At 48.1% G+C, this 16679-nt stretch overlaps 1 protein-coding gene across 2 annotated transcripts in view; it reads left to right on the forward strand.

Moving 5' to 3' along the window:
- Positions 1-16679, forward strand: part of Stau1 (staufen double-stranded RNA binding protein 1) — a 43542-nt gene that overhangs the window by 22645 nt on the left and 4218 nt on the right. Inside the window, exons 2-7 of one of the 2 annotated variants that reach the window (XM_042276842.2) lie at positions 2575-2716; positions 4037-4202; positions 7428-7526; positions 12468-12698; positions 14866-15009; positions 15816-15962. In XM_042276842.2, coding sequence (XP_042132776.1) covers positions 2637-2716; positions 4037-4202; positions 7428-7526; positions 12468-12698; positions 14866-15009; positions 15816-15962 — 867 coding nt within the window. In that variant the 5' untranslated portion in view covers positions 2575-2636. The remainder of the gene's footprint in view (positions 1-2574; positions 2717-4036; positions 4203-7427; positions 7527-12467; positions 12699-14865; positions 15010-15815; positions 15963-16679) is intronic. The other variant, XM_042276841.2, reaches the window with a different exon arrangement.

Consider the following 16679-nt stretch of genomic DNA (forward strand, 5'->3'; position numbering starts at 1 on the left):
ATGGCAGTATTGCTTTTATACTCTGTCAATCAGCAGTGTGGATTGTTCTGTCTCCTGATGATTAACAAGGGTGAGAAAATACTGCCTACATGCAAGCTAGTAGGTCATAGTGCTTCAAACAAGGACCCAAAGCAAATTAGGAACCATGGGATGTGTTGGGGAGGCACTTGCTGGAGGCTGTGACTGGGGGGGTGGGGGTGGGGCGGCACCGGCACCGGCGGTGGCTGCGGCGCTCTACTTACAGTTCCCAGTCCTTGGTAATCAGGAGTGAATTCTGACCAGCTCAGGCCAACCTTTCTTTTTGCCTTTGATTTCTATGTGGTGGTCTTTCTCGACTCGAAATAGATTCTGAGTCTCAAAGTGATTGAGGGTCTTTTGTTCTGTAGACCTTGAACTCACAGATGAGCCTGCCTCTGCCTCTCAAGTGCTGGGATAAAAGGTGTGTGCCACCACCGTCCAGTAGTTGAGGTGGTTCTAAAATGCAATTATGTCTGTCTGTCTGACTGAGACACACACACACACACACACACATACACTTCTGTTATGAGGAAGAACAGTAATTCATTTGACCTTCTGATTGTGCAAGACCATTGATATTCTTATGAATTTGATTCATAGTCTAAATTTAGTTAAGCCAATTTTAATATAAAATAAAAATCATTTTTATTTTTCTCTGTGTTATCTTAGAGGCATTTAAAGGTGAATTTTTGGGGCTGGAGAGATGGCTCAGAGGTTAAGAGCACTGACTGTTCTTCCAGAGGTCCTGAGTTCAATTCTCAGCAACTATGTGGTGGCTCACAACCATCTGAGATCTGGTGCCCTCTTCTGGCCTGCAGTCATACATGTTGTATACATAATAAATAAATCTTAAAAAAACAAAACACTAAAGGTGAATTTTCTTTTCTTTCTCCCCCCCCCCCCCCCTTTGAGACAGGGTTTCTCTGAGTAACAATCCTGGCTGTCCTGGAACTCACACTATAGAACAGGCTGGCTTCAAACTCACAGAGATCTGCCTGCCTGTCTCCCAAGTGCTGGGATTAAAGGTGTGCGCCACCACCCAGCTTCTTTTTTTTCAAGATTATTTATTTTTATGTGTATTGTTTGCCTGAATGGACGTCTGTGCACTGCTTGTGCACTTGGTGCTTTTGGAGGCCAGGAGAGGGTGTTAGATCCCTTGGAACTGGAGTTACAGGTGGTTGTAAGCCACCATGTTGTGCTGGGCTAGGTGGTCTCTCCAGCCCCCCAAACGTAGGTTTTCATGGACATTAATCAAGCTTGCTATTGCTAGTGTTCTTTGTTTTTGAGATAGACAGCTCAGGTTCTTCTCAAATTTACAATCCTTCTGCCTTAGCCTTTCAAGTGCCACTAGGCCTAGTGAAAGTATTTGTTTGTTTTAAAGATGTGTTTCTTTCTTTATTGTGTACATGTGTGGGTACTTGTTTGAAGTGCTGTGTGGAGGTAGGACAACTCCCCCCCCTCCCCGTTGTCTGTTACCATGTGAGTCTGTAGGGCTGTGTTTAGCTCTCAGGCTTGACAGCATGTGCCTTAACTTGGTGTGTCATACCCAAGGTCCAAAAGGGATGCTTTCTTATTTTTAATAAATGATTTATGTGCATGGGTGTTTTACCTGTGTACCACTGTTGCCTGGTGGCTCTAGAGGCCAGCAGAGGGTGTTAGATCCTTTGGAACTGGAGTTAGAGCTGTGAGTCCCCTTCTGGGTACAAAGGATTAAACCCGGGTCCTCTGGAAGGGCAGCTAGTGCTTTTGATGGCTGGGCCCTCGGTCCCGCCCACTCCCACTCTCAAGGGTTGTTTTAAAATGTGAGTTGTGCAGACAGTAATCTTTTCAGGCTGTTGTAATGGGTTGTGAAGATTTATGAATTGGATGACCTAGGAGAGCAAATTGAAAGATGAATAGTGTGTGTTTTGTTTGTTTCTGTGAGAGTACATGCATACAGATGTGTGGGCTGTGTGTGGAGTTCAGGAGATAACATCAGATGATTTCTCATGTCACTTTCTGACTATTCCTTAGAGATGGGACCTATCCCTAAAACTCATGTCCTCAGCTAGGTTGGAAACCATCAATCCTCCTGTCAGAGCTGGGTTACAGGCGAGTGTGGGAGCCAGGCTTCGTACGTTGGTGCAGGGACCTGAACTGGTTTTATGATTGGACCGCAAGTGCTCTTACTGCTGAGTCCCGTCTCTAGCCCTGGTCTGTATTTTCTCATGTTGATGATTTTGAGGAAAAAGCTTCCTCTTGATGTATATGAAAATGAAACGGGTTTCCTGTCATCTGTGACCACAGTTCAGCCTCACTGTAATGCCAAGTCAGAGACATTGGATGCTTTCTGGTCCTTATTTGCCTTCTCCAAACAAGCTACTTGCCTTTCCCTTCCTAGGTTTTTCCTGTGGTTCTGTACGCTATGCGGATTCTTGGGTTTCCTGATGGACAACCATAGGGTAGATCTAGTTAGTACTTGGCTCTTTGCAGTACATTCTCTGAGTCTGATTTACAGCCATGCTTCATCAGTGCCTAGGGCCTGAAACTGTTCTTTGTATGATTTTTATGTTGCAGAAAGCATAGCTCCTACCACTGCAGTGCTCAATGCACTTGGCGTGAAACTGGAAGGAGAACCAATGTATAAGCCCGTGGACCCCCACTCTCGGATGCAGTCCACCTACAGCTACGGCATGCGCGGAGGGGCCTACCCCCCCAGGTATGTGCTCGGGGACCTAGAGTGATGTCTGTCAATTGTGACCTGAGTCATGATTTGCTCTGACCGAGCCCCGTCACTGGGGTTAAGGTGTGCCTCTGGTGCTGTCTTGCAACCTCTGTTTAAGCTGCTTTCGCAGAGGGCCTGAGCAGGTTGCTCAGGAGCAGCTGCACTCACACTCCCCGTCTGGCCGCATTGCTTCCTTTGCTTTGTGGGTCCCTGCAGCACGTGCTCCTGAGCACACGAGGCCCTCTGCTCGCTGCTTTCTGACTTTTTTGTACTGTGTGAAATACTAAGATTAACTAACACTGAGAAGTGCCAAAACTAGTGTAGTTGCAGAATGCCTGTAATTCCAGTGCTCAGGAGGTGGAAGCAGAGAGATATCTGCCGCACAGCAGCCAGGCTACCCTGGGCTACATGAGATCTGTCATGTGTTGCAAAAGCTTTGCTGTCAGGAGTGTGACGTTAGTGAATAGATCGATGATGAAAATAGATATTTTATTTTCCTCCCTTCCTCTGATGAGGTGGGAAAGGGCAAAGCCTCAGTCAAGAATATGAACTTGAAGTTGAAGGAACCAGACTCTTGGACTTGGTGCTGCTAGATTTCAGAAGTGAGGGTCCTTTCTAAAAGGCTTCACTCTTAAAATTCCCAGGTTCCTTGGGAGGCATGCAAGTGCAAATTGAAGACTTGAGAGAGTAAAGTGAGCGAAGTTTGTCTGAGCCAACACCCATTCCATTCTGGACCCTGTCAGTATAGCCTAGCATGAGAGTCAAATGCAAACCATTTGTCAGCTCTGAGCTTGCAGTTCAGTGTAAACTTTGAGGCAGCCTCCATTGTGCTGAACAGAAGTGTGGTGATAGATTGTGTACTCTAATAAATTTGCCTGAGGATCAGAGGACAGAGTTGGCCACTAGATTAGACATAGAGGTCAGGCAGTGGTGGCACACACCTTTAATCCCAGCACTTGAGATCTCATGCCTTTGCTTGGGAAGCACACATGCCTTTAATCCCAGGAAGTAATATGGTGGGACAGAGAAAGATATATAAGGCGTGAGGAAGCAGGAACTCGCTCTCTTTAGACTGAGGGTTTCGTAGAGGTCAGAACTAGTGGCTGGCTGCTCTGCTTCTCTTTCAGCTTTCACCTTGATATCTGTCTGGCTCTGGGTTTTTTATTAAAAGACCATCTAAGATTCAAGAACACCAGAAGGTGTTTCTAGCTACAGACACAGTGAGGAGACCACAGTCAGGAAACGTGGGATTTGCTGAAGACGGCATGGGTGACTTACCAGCCGGAGCCTGACACTCCCACCCTGTATTTGTAGGTACTTTTACCCATTTCCAGTGCCGCCGTTACTCTACCAAGTTGAGCTTTCTGTGGGAGGACAGCAGTTTAACGGGAAAGGCAAGACGAGACAAGCTGTGAAACATGACGCCACTGCCAGAGCACTGAGGACTCTGCAGAACGAGCCTCCACCAGAGAGGCTGGAGGTAGGTGGACACAGGCCTGGGACACACCCAGGCTGCAGCTGACATGTCTGTAGTTACTGAGTGATAGCCATCAAGATTCTGTGGCCTGGAGAGTGTCTCCTAAATGTCTCAGCAGGAAAGCTGGGCAGCCTTTCTCTTCCTTTTCTTTCATCTGGCCCAGTGTGAGTGACCTGCATGTGGAGAGAGTGTGCTGGGAAGGCTGGGGACTGTTTCTCAGTGCTGAGACCCATGTTGTTGGAGCTGCTGATTGATATTCTTTCTCTCTCTCTCTCTCTCTCTCTCTCTCTCTCTCTCTCTCTCTCTCTCTCTCTCTCTCTCTCTTCCTCTCCCTCTCTTCTTCACTGTTACTGTGTAGCTCTGGCTGGCCAGAACTGGCAGTGTAGACCAGGCTGGCCTCAAACTCACAGAACTCTGCCTGCCGCTGCCTCCTGAGTGCTGAAATCAAAGCTGTGAGCCACCATACCCAGCTAGAACCCACTGACGGGCAGTGCCAAGTTACAGAATTTCTGTAGAAATGCTTGCTGTCTTTTGATAGCACACTATCCAAGAACATGGTGCATGTTTTTGCTCACCCTGGAGCTTGGGCAGGGGTAGGTGTGGCCGCTTGTCTGCTCTGCATAGTTCTGGCAGAGGAAGCTTACTCTGACTTGGGAGGGCCTGGTGGCAAAATGGCTTCCTCTGCCAGGGGACTTAGTTCCTGTTTAGTGGTCCTCTGCAGGGACTGTTTACACTTCCTCACAGTTTGGTGACTACATCTGAAGAATGAGTGTCCTTGGGCTGGAGAGGTGGCTCAGTGGGCAAGAGCACTGACTGCTCTTCCAGAGGACCCAGGTTCAGTTCCCAGCACAGCTATCTGTAACTTCAGTTCCAGGAAATTCAGCATCCTCACAGACATATACAGGCAAAATACGAGTGCACATAAAATAAAAATAAATTAAAAAAAAAAAAAAAGAATGAGCATTCTCTAAGATAGGAAATGGAAACTGTTTTTTTGTTTTTGTTTTTTTAAAAAGATTTATTTATTTATTATGTATACAGTATTCTGCCTACATGCCAGAAGAGGGCGCCAGATCTCATTACAGATGGTTGTGAGCCACCCTGTGGTTGCTGGGAACTGAACTCAGGACCTGGTAGAGCAGCCAGTGCTCTTAACCTCCGAGCCGTCTCTTCAGCCTGGAAACTGATTCTTAAGACCCATTCCCAGAAACCACAGCCTGGCTTCTGCCATGTTTTATAGGCTAGGCAGGCCCAGAGCCCAGGGAAGAGACAGGGAAGCTCACATTTTATGTTGTTTTATTAAGTTCCCATTAGATAACTCACCAGCTTAACTTGTACATGTATAATCCAGTGGCTTCTAGGGCATTCACAGTGTGGAGAAGCCTGCTTTTGGAAGAGAGGAGTGTCTATGGATTTTCGGCCTTTCTTTGTCTGGTTTTCTTGTTGCTGAAGGTTAACGCTAATCACATGCTGGGCTACACTGCTAGCCCTGTGCTGTGATTTAAAACTACTGTGGTAGGAAAGGAATCTTTTCTTCTTTGCTTTTTGTTCTTTGTTTTGGTTGTTCGAGACAGGGTTTCTGTGTAGCCTTGTCTGTCCTGGACCCCACTCTGTAGATCAGGCTGGCCTCGGACTCAGAAATACACCTGCCTCCGCCTCCTGAGTGCTGGGATTAAAGGCATTCACTATCACTGCCCAGCTGAAGAGTAATTCTTAAGCTGTCTGTTAGTAGCTGCTTGACCAGTTCCATGCCAGTGAGAGACTGTCTGAAAGGTGGGTGGGCCTGACGTGGCCTCACTCCCTCACACACAGTTCAATTTCAAACCAAACTTTTTAGATCTTCGGCTTTCTAAGGCACTTTGTAGTAACACGGGCTTCAAGAACAGGTACAAGGGCCAGGGGGTGGTGTCCCCTCTTCCCCGATAATTAGGGCCGAGGCAGGAGTGTCTCTTGAGTCCCAGAGTTGGAGTCCAGCTTGGACAATATGGCAAGCCCATGAGAAGAAGCAGGCCAGGGCTCTTCCTGTTCAGGAGTAAGGAACCATCAGAGCACTGGGCACATGATGCTGATGAATGAGGATAGTAATGGAAAGAGCCCCCGGCTGGGAAGGAAGGAAGCACATTGTTGAGCAGGAGAAAGCACTGTGTGCATCTGGAATAATAAAGAGATGTGCTGCTCTGAAGTGTGCCTGGGGGATGTCTATGGGTCAATGCCCGAGAGCTTTGCTTTTTCGTATCTTACTTGACCTTTATGACTTGCTTGCGTGCTCTCTGTGGGTAGGTCTGCTTGTGAACTGACCCACACAGCAAAGCCTGACTAGTCCTGCTATGACCTGTTAGCAAGTTCAGCTAGGAGGTTCCTGTTAGGGCTAATCCTGGAACCAGAAGTTGACAAATTTAGCAGAAGAAAGCAGCAGTGTGAAATTAGCAGCTCTGGCCAGGGCCAGGTCTGCTGGTGATGTGTTGGACTAGCCCCTCCTGAGTCTTTGCTGAACTCTGTAGAACCCGTGTTACCAGCTCAAAGAGAGGTGGCCTGGGCCCCTCTGATCCCTCCTAAGGGCCAGGAGAACTGGTGAACCTTGACACCAAGGTGGACTCTACCCTGCTTAAGGAGACTTGATTGGTGTGTGCCTTGGCTGTTGGCCTGCTGCACTGTGTGAGCCAGGGCCATGGGGCATTCTGACCCACTGCCTTCTTGGTTTCCAGGACCTCTGTAGCGGCCTGCTCACCTGCCGACTACAGAGGGATCTCCTCCCTCTGACTCTGGCTCACTGACTTAGCTGTGCTTCCTCTCCCAGCAGCCCTGGTGCCTTCCACAGCACCACCAGATCCATTGCACCTCAAGGTGCTGCTGTGGCTTATTACAGTGCCTTTACTAGCTACAGGCGGACAGTGCTTGACGTGCGACTTGAGACTCAGTTCCCTGTGGCCTCCATCTGTGGTTATTGTTAACTATGTAGCGCTGAGGTTCAGTGACTGTAGATGGCTTGACCAAAAGCTGACTTTTCTGTTTCTTTCTTTTATTTATTTATTTACTTATTCATTCATTCGTTTATTTTTTGAGACTATGTAGCTCTGCCTGTCTTGGAACTTGCTCTTACAGACCAGGCTGGTCTTGAACTCAGGGATCCACCTGCCTCTGCCTCTGCCTCCTGAGTGCTGGGATTAAAGGTGTGCGCCACCATACCAGGCTCCTCAAAGTTGACTCATAACAATTATTCTTCTGTAGATGAATGGAAGAGAATCAGAAGAAGAAAACCTCAATAAATCAGAAATAAGCCAAGTGTTTGAGATTGCACTGAAGCGGAATTTGCCTGTGAACTTTGAGGTAAGCCTATTTCACATGCACAACATTGTTTTTACCAGATCCTGTCAGGATTCCTAATAGGATCAACTCTCTCCTAAATATTTCAGTAGTACTCACATAAGGTGACCCTGCACCCTGATGGCCCAGACTTGGTGCTCAGGAGAGCTGTGGCTAGTTGTCCTTCTGTAGGTCTGTGTACTGGAGTGTCTGTGGGTCTCTTTGAACTGGCACAGTGAACTGTGCCATGCTTGTCTTCACAGAGCACACAGGTCCTGCGCCTTCCATTGCTCTGGAAAGCAACTTCACCTCCCAGGTCCTCTTTAGTCACCTCTGTCTCTCTTTAGTCAGACTTGCTGTGTGATACACACCAAGAGGAACAGCCTGGAGGACGATTGCTTGCTTGTTTGTTTGTTTGTTTGTTTTTCCAGACAGGGTTTCTCTCTGTAGTCCTGGCTGTCCTGGATCTTGCTCTGTAGACCCAGGCTGGCCTTGAACTCAGAGATCCACCTGCCTCTACCTCCCAAGTACTGGGATTAAATCAGATCCATGAGATCTGATGTTTTTAAAAAAAAGAATGGATTGTTGCTCAAAATGGAAAATAAAGTATATTTTAGTACATTTCTGTTCCAGACTAGTCCCAGTACACTAGAAAAGAGGAGGAAGATTTTTTTATTTAGTATTTGGGTTGTTTTGTTTCTTTTCTTTTTTTTTTTTTAAAGATTTATTTATTTTGTATATAGCATGTATGACCAGAAGAGGGCACCAGATCTCATTACAGATGGTTGTGAGCTACCATGTGGTTGCTGGGAATTGAACTCAGGACCTCTGGAAGAGTAGTCAGTGCTCTTAACCTCTGAGCCATCTCTCCAGCCCTTGTTTTGTTTTCTTTGCGACAGGGTTTCTCAGTGTAACAGCTCAAGGAGGAAATTTTTTTTAAAGTTTCCCTTGCATTTTTTCACATGGTAAATTCTGTTTTGGTTGTTTGAGATAGGGTCTTACTATATAGCCCTGATTTTCCTGGAACTCTTAGGAGAGCTGCCTATCTCTAATTTTGTTGTGGTAGTGGTAGTGATTTGTTTTGTTTGGGGGGCAGGGTTTGTTTGTTGTTTTTTGAAGACAGAGTCTCTAGCCCAGGCCTTAGATTTCCCTGGTAGCCAAGGATACCCTGAACTCCCTTTTCTCCTGCCTCTACCTAACACTGGCATCTCAGAGTCCACCACCATGCATTCCTTATGCAGTGCTGAGGATGGAACTCAGGGCCCTGATGCTCACAAGCACTCTACCAGTTGCGCTATATCACCCAGCTCGGAAAAGTTGTTTTTATTTATTTACTTATTTTTGGGTTTGTGTGTATGTAGAGGTGTGTGTGCATCTTTGTGTGTGTACAGGTATTTGTGTATGTATTTGCATGTGTATTGTATTCAATCACAGGAGCTGTCTCCTTTGTTTTTCTTTCTCTTTTTTTTTTTATTTATTTATTGAGTGTATTGAGTGTATATGTATACACATGTCCATGCCATTGGAGATCATGACAACTTGCAGGAATTGGTTTTTCCTTGTCACATGGATTCCAGGGATTGAACTCAGATTGTAAGGCTTGGTAGTATATAAATGGACATGACTACTCTAAGGTATGCTTAAGGGGAAAGTTTGCTTTATTTTTGGTGGTTTTCTTTGTTTTGTTTTGTTTGTTCGAGACAGGGTTTCTCTGTGTAGCTCTGGCTGTCCTGGAACTTGGCTCTGTAGACCAAGCTGTCCTTGAACTCACACGGAACTCAAGGAGGTGAAAACTGCTTCCACCAAGTTGTCCTCTGATTTCCACTTGTGTGCCACAGAGCCAAGATCTGCCCGCCTCTGCCTCCCGAATGCTGAGACTAAAGGGGCCTCACTAATGCCCAGCTAAGGGGAAGGTTTTTATTGTAGACAATGAGGAAGAGGACAGCCAGAAGCATCTAGAAGAGTCCAGAGCAGAGAAAGAAGTAGACTGGACGTGGCCAGCAGACTAGGCCTGGCCTGGAAGGGAAAGAGAGGAAAACATAAGCTGGGGCAGAGCCGAGATAGCAGGGATGTAAGGAGAGATGAGCAGCTGGGGGCAGAAGCCCGTGAGCTGGAGAACTTCATACAGGTACTTGTGATGGGAGGGGGCCTAGAGGCCAGCATGTACGCTGATAGATACGCTGATAGGCACCACAGGTAGACGTTTGTCCCTTCTACCAGTGCTAAGGGGAATGGTTCCTTCTGGTAGAGGGGAACTGTCTTCACGAGTTCCTGATGAGTGCTGGCCTTTGGCTAGCGATCAGAATTTGGGGACACTGTTTCCTTGGACCTGACAGGTAGCAAGCACCTTTAGCCACTGAGATGTTTTACCAGTCCCCCAAAACTCAAAACTTTTTTTTTTTAATGAATTATTATTGTGTGTGTGTGAATGAGTGTGCATAGCACACATGTGGAGGTCAGAGGACAACTTTGTGGAAGCAGTTTTCACCTCCTTGAGTTCCGTGATCAAACACAGTCCTCCAACTTGGCACAGCAAGTGCTCTATCCACCAAGCAATCTCATTGGCTCACCTTCTTTTTCCCAAGCAAGGTCTCTTAATGATATTCTGGGTCCCCAGTTTAGCTAGGCTGGCTGGCCCCAGCGAGCCTGTCTTCACCTCCCCATGACTGTGACCACCGTGACACACACCCTCCTTTCCTGTGTGAGTGCGGGGTCAGACTCAGGATCTCATACTCGCATGGTAGGCCCTTACCCACCGAGCCTCCTCCTTCGTCTCTGGCATCTGTTGTTGTCGTTGTGAAGCTCTTACTTTAATTCTGCATTTAGAGTGATCCCCTCATTTTATTTCATAAAATGCATACCTTCTCCTGCCTCACAGCTCACATTCATCCTTCATCCCATAGTCCGGTGGGGGTGATTGTCCGATGGCCTGATAGTACCCACTTCCCACCATGGGGCAGAGGTAGGCTGGAGAGCTGTGCTTGCCTCCCAGACCAGCCTGTGTGAGGACTGTCCTTGTTCCCTGCTTTAGAAGTCAGAGCCTCCTGTCTTATGTGCCGACTCTGGGGGGGAGGCACCATGTGGCTGGCTGGGGTGGGAAGGAGACACGACACAGAGTGACTGGGCTAGTTGCTGGGTGGGAGCTGTATCCCACTCTCCCTGAGTGCTTCCTGTAGGAAAAAGAAAACTGCCCTTTCTTGGGGGCAGTGTAGCATGAGATGCAGCTTTAGATGCAGGAGAGATGGTGACCAAGATTAAGAGAGAGGATCTGGCTCCCCAAATCCCATTCGCACTAGTCACTGTCCTGCCCAGGCCTCAGCTTTTTGGAGCCTTTTATTGTGGTGGCATCTGGGGATTAGGTTACTTTCCTTCCTTCTCCATGGTCACACCTGCTTTAGGAATAAGTTGTCCAGAGACATGTCAAGCAGCTACCCAAGAGAAATTGTCAGTGTGCCCCCAAGTGATGGTCTTGTAAGGTGGACTATTTTTCTCTTGCTGTGATAAAACACCGTAACCAAGGCAAGAAGAGTTGGTTTCGGCTCATGCTTCCAGAGGAAGCAAGTGGGTAGATGGGCTGAAAGAACAGGATGCTGAGAGCTGATATCTTCAGTGGCAAACGTGAGACAGAGTGAACTGGAAACAGGATGAGGCTCTACTCTTAATGCTTGTCTTGTCCACAGTGATACACTTCTTAGTACCCCCATGACCCCTCAGTGCCACCACCTGGGGACCAAGTGTGGATATTTTCATTCAAATCAGTACATGGGGTAGTAATGTGGAACCTTTGTGGTTCATCTATAGATGGTGTCATTTTAATGTTCCTGCTGAGTAACTGTCAAGTCAGAAGGGTCACAGCCACATTCATTGAGTGGGTCTTGCCTTTTCTGTTGCATGTGGCAGATTGCCTGGCCTATGCAGGGTTCTCAGAAAGTATTGAATAAATGAACATAGTAGTTAATTTCCGGTCAGGTTTGTGTATAGAGGGCCAGGTGGGCTGTGAGGTTAGAATGAGCTAGCATCCTTCATATTTGATCTGAGGAAGTAGGCACTTCTGGGCTTCTCTCCCCCAGACAGCTGTTTCTTTGACAGACCTTGTTTCCTGGACAATTTTTTTCAACTTTCTGTTTTCAAAAAATGTCACATTTGACAGGACAGCTTGAAGCAGGCCAGTGACTCTGTCCTCCTTTCACTGGTGGTTGACATCTCATGCTTTCTTTTCCTCTGGCAGAGCACAAGGCATCTCAGTGTTAGCCTCTGCCGTGACCGGTTGCTTGACTGTGTGGTAGATGTGACTCTGGTTCCTGTGATTAGAGCAGCGTGGGGTTGAAGGATTCGAACCCTTGCCCTGTTGAGATAGGAAGCTGAGCCCTGCTGTGACTGTCATTTCCCATACACTCTCTTCCTGCGTCTCCCCGCTTTTCTGGGGGATGTTTATTGCTGTCCTGCCATACAGCTCAGGGCCTTCATCTGTGACAGTCCTCAGCCTTCCGTTTTCAAGAGCTTGGTGTGTTGCAGGGCTAGTTGAGCATCTCTCAATCGAGTGACTGGATTCAGGACGTGCATCTTTAGTAGGGTCCTCTTCAGAGCATCGTGCCACACCCCTGTCGCCGATGGGGGTTCTTCCCCTTTGTGCATTGGTTTAGGGCTCTACAATGGATATGATCCTTGCAGGGAGTCTCTTTCTTCCTTTGGGATGTGGGACCTTTTGGGGAGACCCTCGTTTCCAGAGTCTGGCAGTTAGGAGGATTATCAGTATCATCTGTGGGGGGCGGTCACTGACAATCGTGTGAAGTCCCCAGCCTCTGCTCTGCTGGAAGTAGAACCTGTCCTCTCCTCCCCCCTGTGATGTCCTGCACCTGTGTTCACAGACGGGCTAGATCTCCTCCACATGCATTTCTTTGAAGTAAGTGTGCCAGGCAGTGTGCCTTACCACTTTTAACAAGTGTCTGTCACGCTTTCACTCAGTCTGTCCCTCTGACACAGGTGGCCCGGGAGAGTGGCCCACCCCACATGAAGAACTTTGTGACCAGGGTTTCAGTCGGGGAGTTTATAGGGGAAGGAGAAGGGAAAAGCAAGAAGATCTCCAAGAAGAACGCAGCCAGGGCCGTTCTGGAGCAGCTGAGGAGGCTGCCGCCTCTGCCTGCCGTGGAGCGAGTGAAGCCCAGAATCAAGAAGAAAAGCCAACCCACGTGCAAGGTGAGAGAGCCTTCCCCCGAAAACCCACAGGCAAGGTGAGAGCCTGCATGACAGGGTTGCAGTGTTGGAGTGGTCAGGGTAGAAGCCTGGCTGCTGTCCAGTACCACACGGGCAGTTGGATGCTTTACAAGTACCACGTGTGAGCTACAGGTTGAGGAAAGATGAGGCCACTAAGTGTGTTGAGAAGAAGCACGTCCAAGTGTCAGTTCCTGTGAAGGTGGGCATCGTAGCTGTCACCTCTGGAATGGGTGGGGCTGCGTGGCCGTCTGTGGATTGCTGACTGCCACCTCCAGCTCAGGGCTCAAGGTGCAAATGGTATACACAGGGCTGCGTCTTGGGTATTAGAGCCCAAGAAACTGTTCTGAAAGATTGTTTGGATATTTGATTGAAACTTAATGGCTCTATAAAATAAAACATTGACCTGCTGGGCGGCGGCGCACATCTTTAATCCCAGCACTCGGGAGGCAGAGGCAGGGGAATCTTTGTGAGTTTCAGGACAGCTAGGACTGTTACACAGAGAAACCCTGTCTTGAAAAACAAAAAAACAACAAAAAACATGATCCACGGGGGCTGGAGAGATGGCTCAGCAGTTAAAAGCACTGGCTGCTCTAGCAGAGGACCTGGCTTGAGTTCTGGCACCCACACGGTGGCTCCCAACTCGAGTTCTAGGGGTTTCTTTTTACCTCCATGGATACCAGGCACACATGTGGTAATGCATGCATACAAAACACTCATATACATGAGATAAAAATAAATAAATCTTTATTAAAAACGTAAATAAAAAACGTTGATTCCAGCTGGGCGGTAGTGGCGCCTGCCTTTAATCCCAGCACTAGGGAGGCAGAAACAGGCGGATCTCTGTGAGTTCGAGGCCAGCCTGGGCTACAGAGTGAGTTCTAGGACAGGCTCCAAAGCCACACAGAGAAGCCCTGTCTTGAAAAACAAAACAACAAAAAAACGTTGACCCCTTTTCAGCAGCAGAAAGGGCAGCACTTGGGCATCTACTCACGGTCTCACATTTGCACATGTTCGGACACTCGTCTTTCTTCCTTTGCTGTGTCAATCACTTCAGTCATCTGACAAGGGCTTTGGGGAGGGAGCCTCCTTTCCTAGGCTTCAGCTGGAAGCGTTTCAATTCATAATATTGTTTTATTTTTGCAGTACTGGGGATTGACCACGGGTGTCGGGTTTGCTGGCCATGGCCTCTATCACTGAACTGCATCTTCAGGTCAAGGGCTTGCAAACGTTTGGTTTCTGGGTTTTAGAGATTAAGAAAGCTAGGCAGTGGGCCCCTTGTAGATTCAGCCAACCACTGGTGATGGCCCTGACGCCACTTACACTTTTTTTAAAGGTTTATTTATTATATAGACAATGTTCTGTCTGCATGTACACCTGCAGGCCAGAAGAAGGCACCAGATCTCATTACAGATGGCTGTGAGCCTCCATGTGGTTGCCAGACACTGAACCAGGACCTCTGGAAGAGCAGCCAGAGCTCCTAACCTGAGCCACCTCCCCAGTCTCCTTTTTGTCATTCTTGACCCAACAGTGGTCCCATAGCCCTTTACACGGCAATGTCTGCGGTCCCGAGGAGCCCCCTTCAGCGTGCAGGGAGTGGCTGAGCACACGTGTGAACACTGCCTGTTTGTAAGGGTTGGGGCGTACACAGGGTTTGTGTCCTTGGGGAACCTGGGAGAATTCTCTGGTTTTATAATTTTTATGTTTTACATTAAAATATATAAATTTGTTTATTCTTCCTCTTCATTTACTGTGAAGACATTACTTTGGAGCTTTCCCCTCACAATGAAATACCAAGGGCTGTTTTCTAAGACACAAAAATCATCTGAGCATGATCATGAAGCATGTTCAGTCCCGTGTCCTCCCCCCCCCCAGTGTTTCTCTGTGTAGCTTTGCGCCTTTCCTGGAACTCATTCTGTGTAGCCCAGGCTGGCCTGGAACTCACAGAGATCCGCCTGCCTCTGCCTCCCAAGTGCTGAGATTAAAGGCATGAACCACCACCACCCGGCACATGTTGAGTTTTTAAAAGGTTTGATTCTAAGCCATTACGCCAGCACTGAGTTTCTTGTCTTCTGTCGTCTGCTGACTCTGGATAGGCTGGTTCCTTTCTGTGAGTAACATGTCCACTGTCTCTGTACTGTTTGCTCTCCAGCTGCAGACAGCCCCGGATTATGGCCAGGGGATGAATCCTATTAGCAGACTGGCACAGATCCAGCAGGCCAAAAAGGAAAAGGAGCCGGAGTACATGCTCCTCACAGAGCGAGGCCTTCCACGTCGCAGGGAGTTCGTGATGCAGGTGGGTTGGTGTCCATTGGTCCACACTACCACTGACTACTGTCGTCAAAGCCATGTTGCCGGTCAAGGCCTGGGGTGCGTGCACTTCATCTTTGTACCCTTGAGGCAGGGCAAGAGGCAGGGATATCTCTGAGTTTGAGACCAAGACAAGAAAATGAGGATCCACTTTGTAGGGGGAAGTGGGACTGGCAATTTGCCTGAAGTAGTTAGTCTAGACCACTGTGCCTAGGCCAGGGGAGGAGTCTTGTTAACCTTTTCAGTGTTCTGGCAGATTTTGATTTTAGCAGCCAGATACCTTGTGGTCAGAACAGCTTTAATGGAGTATATTGGAATTTGTCCAATAGCCAGTCCTCAGAGTAGTATGGGAGGAGGCTTCATTGTGTTTAGAAACACACCTGCATTTTTTTTTGTTTGTTTTTTCGAGACAGGGTTTCTCTGTGTTGTTTTGGTGCCTGTCCTGGATCTCGCTCTGTAGACCAGACTGGCCTCAAACTCACAGAGATCCACCTGCCTCTGCCTGCCGAGTGCTGGGATTAAAAGCGTGCGCCACCACTGCCCGGCCACACCTGATTTATAAATATGTTGGTGGAGAAGATTGTGGCACACATTTTCCATATGATATTCTTTATTGTAGATGTGAAACATTTCTAACTTGAATGTGACCATCACAACAATGCGGACTACACAGAACACTTTCTACCGTCTGGTTTAGCAAAGCCATCCCCAGGGGCTTCTGGCAGCACAGCATCTAGTTCCTGTCGTGTCTTAGAAGGTTCAGTCACAGGTCTTTGTTGATGTTTTCTGCAGGTGAAGGTTGGGAATCACACTGCAGAAGGAGCGGGTACCAATAAGAAGGTGGCCAAGCGCAATGCTGCCGAGAACATGCTGGAGATCCTGGGGTTCAAAGTCCCCCAGGCGCAGCCTGCCAAGCCAGCACTCAAATCAGAAGAGAAGGTGACTGCTGGGACTCTCACTTCCAGGTGGCCTAGCTCCCTGCATGGGCAAGCCTGGGGCAAGGCTTCATCTTCCCTGCAGTAAGCAGCCTGCCCCCTGGGGTTCGTCCATTGATAGTGTTGGCAGGAGGGAGTTTCCTGTCCAGTTGACCGTGTCCCACGCGTGGTTTGGTTAAGTCTGTTCAGTGTCACTGTGGGCTGGATGTGCATTTCTGGAGGATGTCCTGTTCTTTCCTGATGGGTAGTTGAGGTTGGAATGAACAAGTATGACTGTTATCTGTGCTTCAAGGGGGATCCGTATGACCTAGTCTTTCTGTTCCTATGGATCTGGCTTTGGTTTTCTGGGACAAGATAGCATGGTTAATAATAGGCCAAATCTCTCAGTCAGATTGAGCTGCTCCTGTGAATTCTTAGTTGACTATTTCTCTGTATTGAGAACTCACTCTGCAGAGTGGTCAGCACGATTGCAGGAGTACATCAGCCACTAGTGCTGACCCCAGCCACTGTCCTGCTGGAGCAGACAAAGTCGGGCTGAGCTGCTTCTGAGCTCTGCCGTTTCATGACTGAGAAACAGCTCCCACTGTGCCTGCAAAGTCAGTACCTGGCACCCAGAGGTTCCATGTGGAGTTTGCACAGCCTGGATTTGGATTTCAGACTTCCCATTCAGAAACCCTGTAGAGTACTTGGAAGCATCCTCACCTCGTAGCTGACAGTTATG

The sequence above is a fragment of the Peromyscus maniculatus genome, chromosome 4 (assembly GCF_049852395.1).
Source record: "Peromyscus maniculatus bairdii isolate BWxNUB_F1_BW_parent chromosome 4, HU_Pman_BW_mat_3.1, whole genome shotgun sequence".
NCBI classification, from domain to species: Eukaryota; Metazoa; Chordata; class Mammalia; order Rodentia; family Cricetidae; genus Peromyscus; species Peromyscus maniculatus.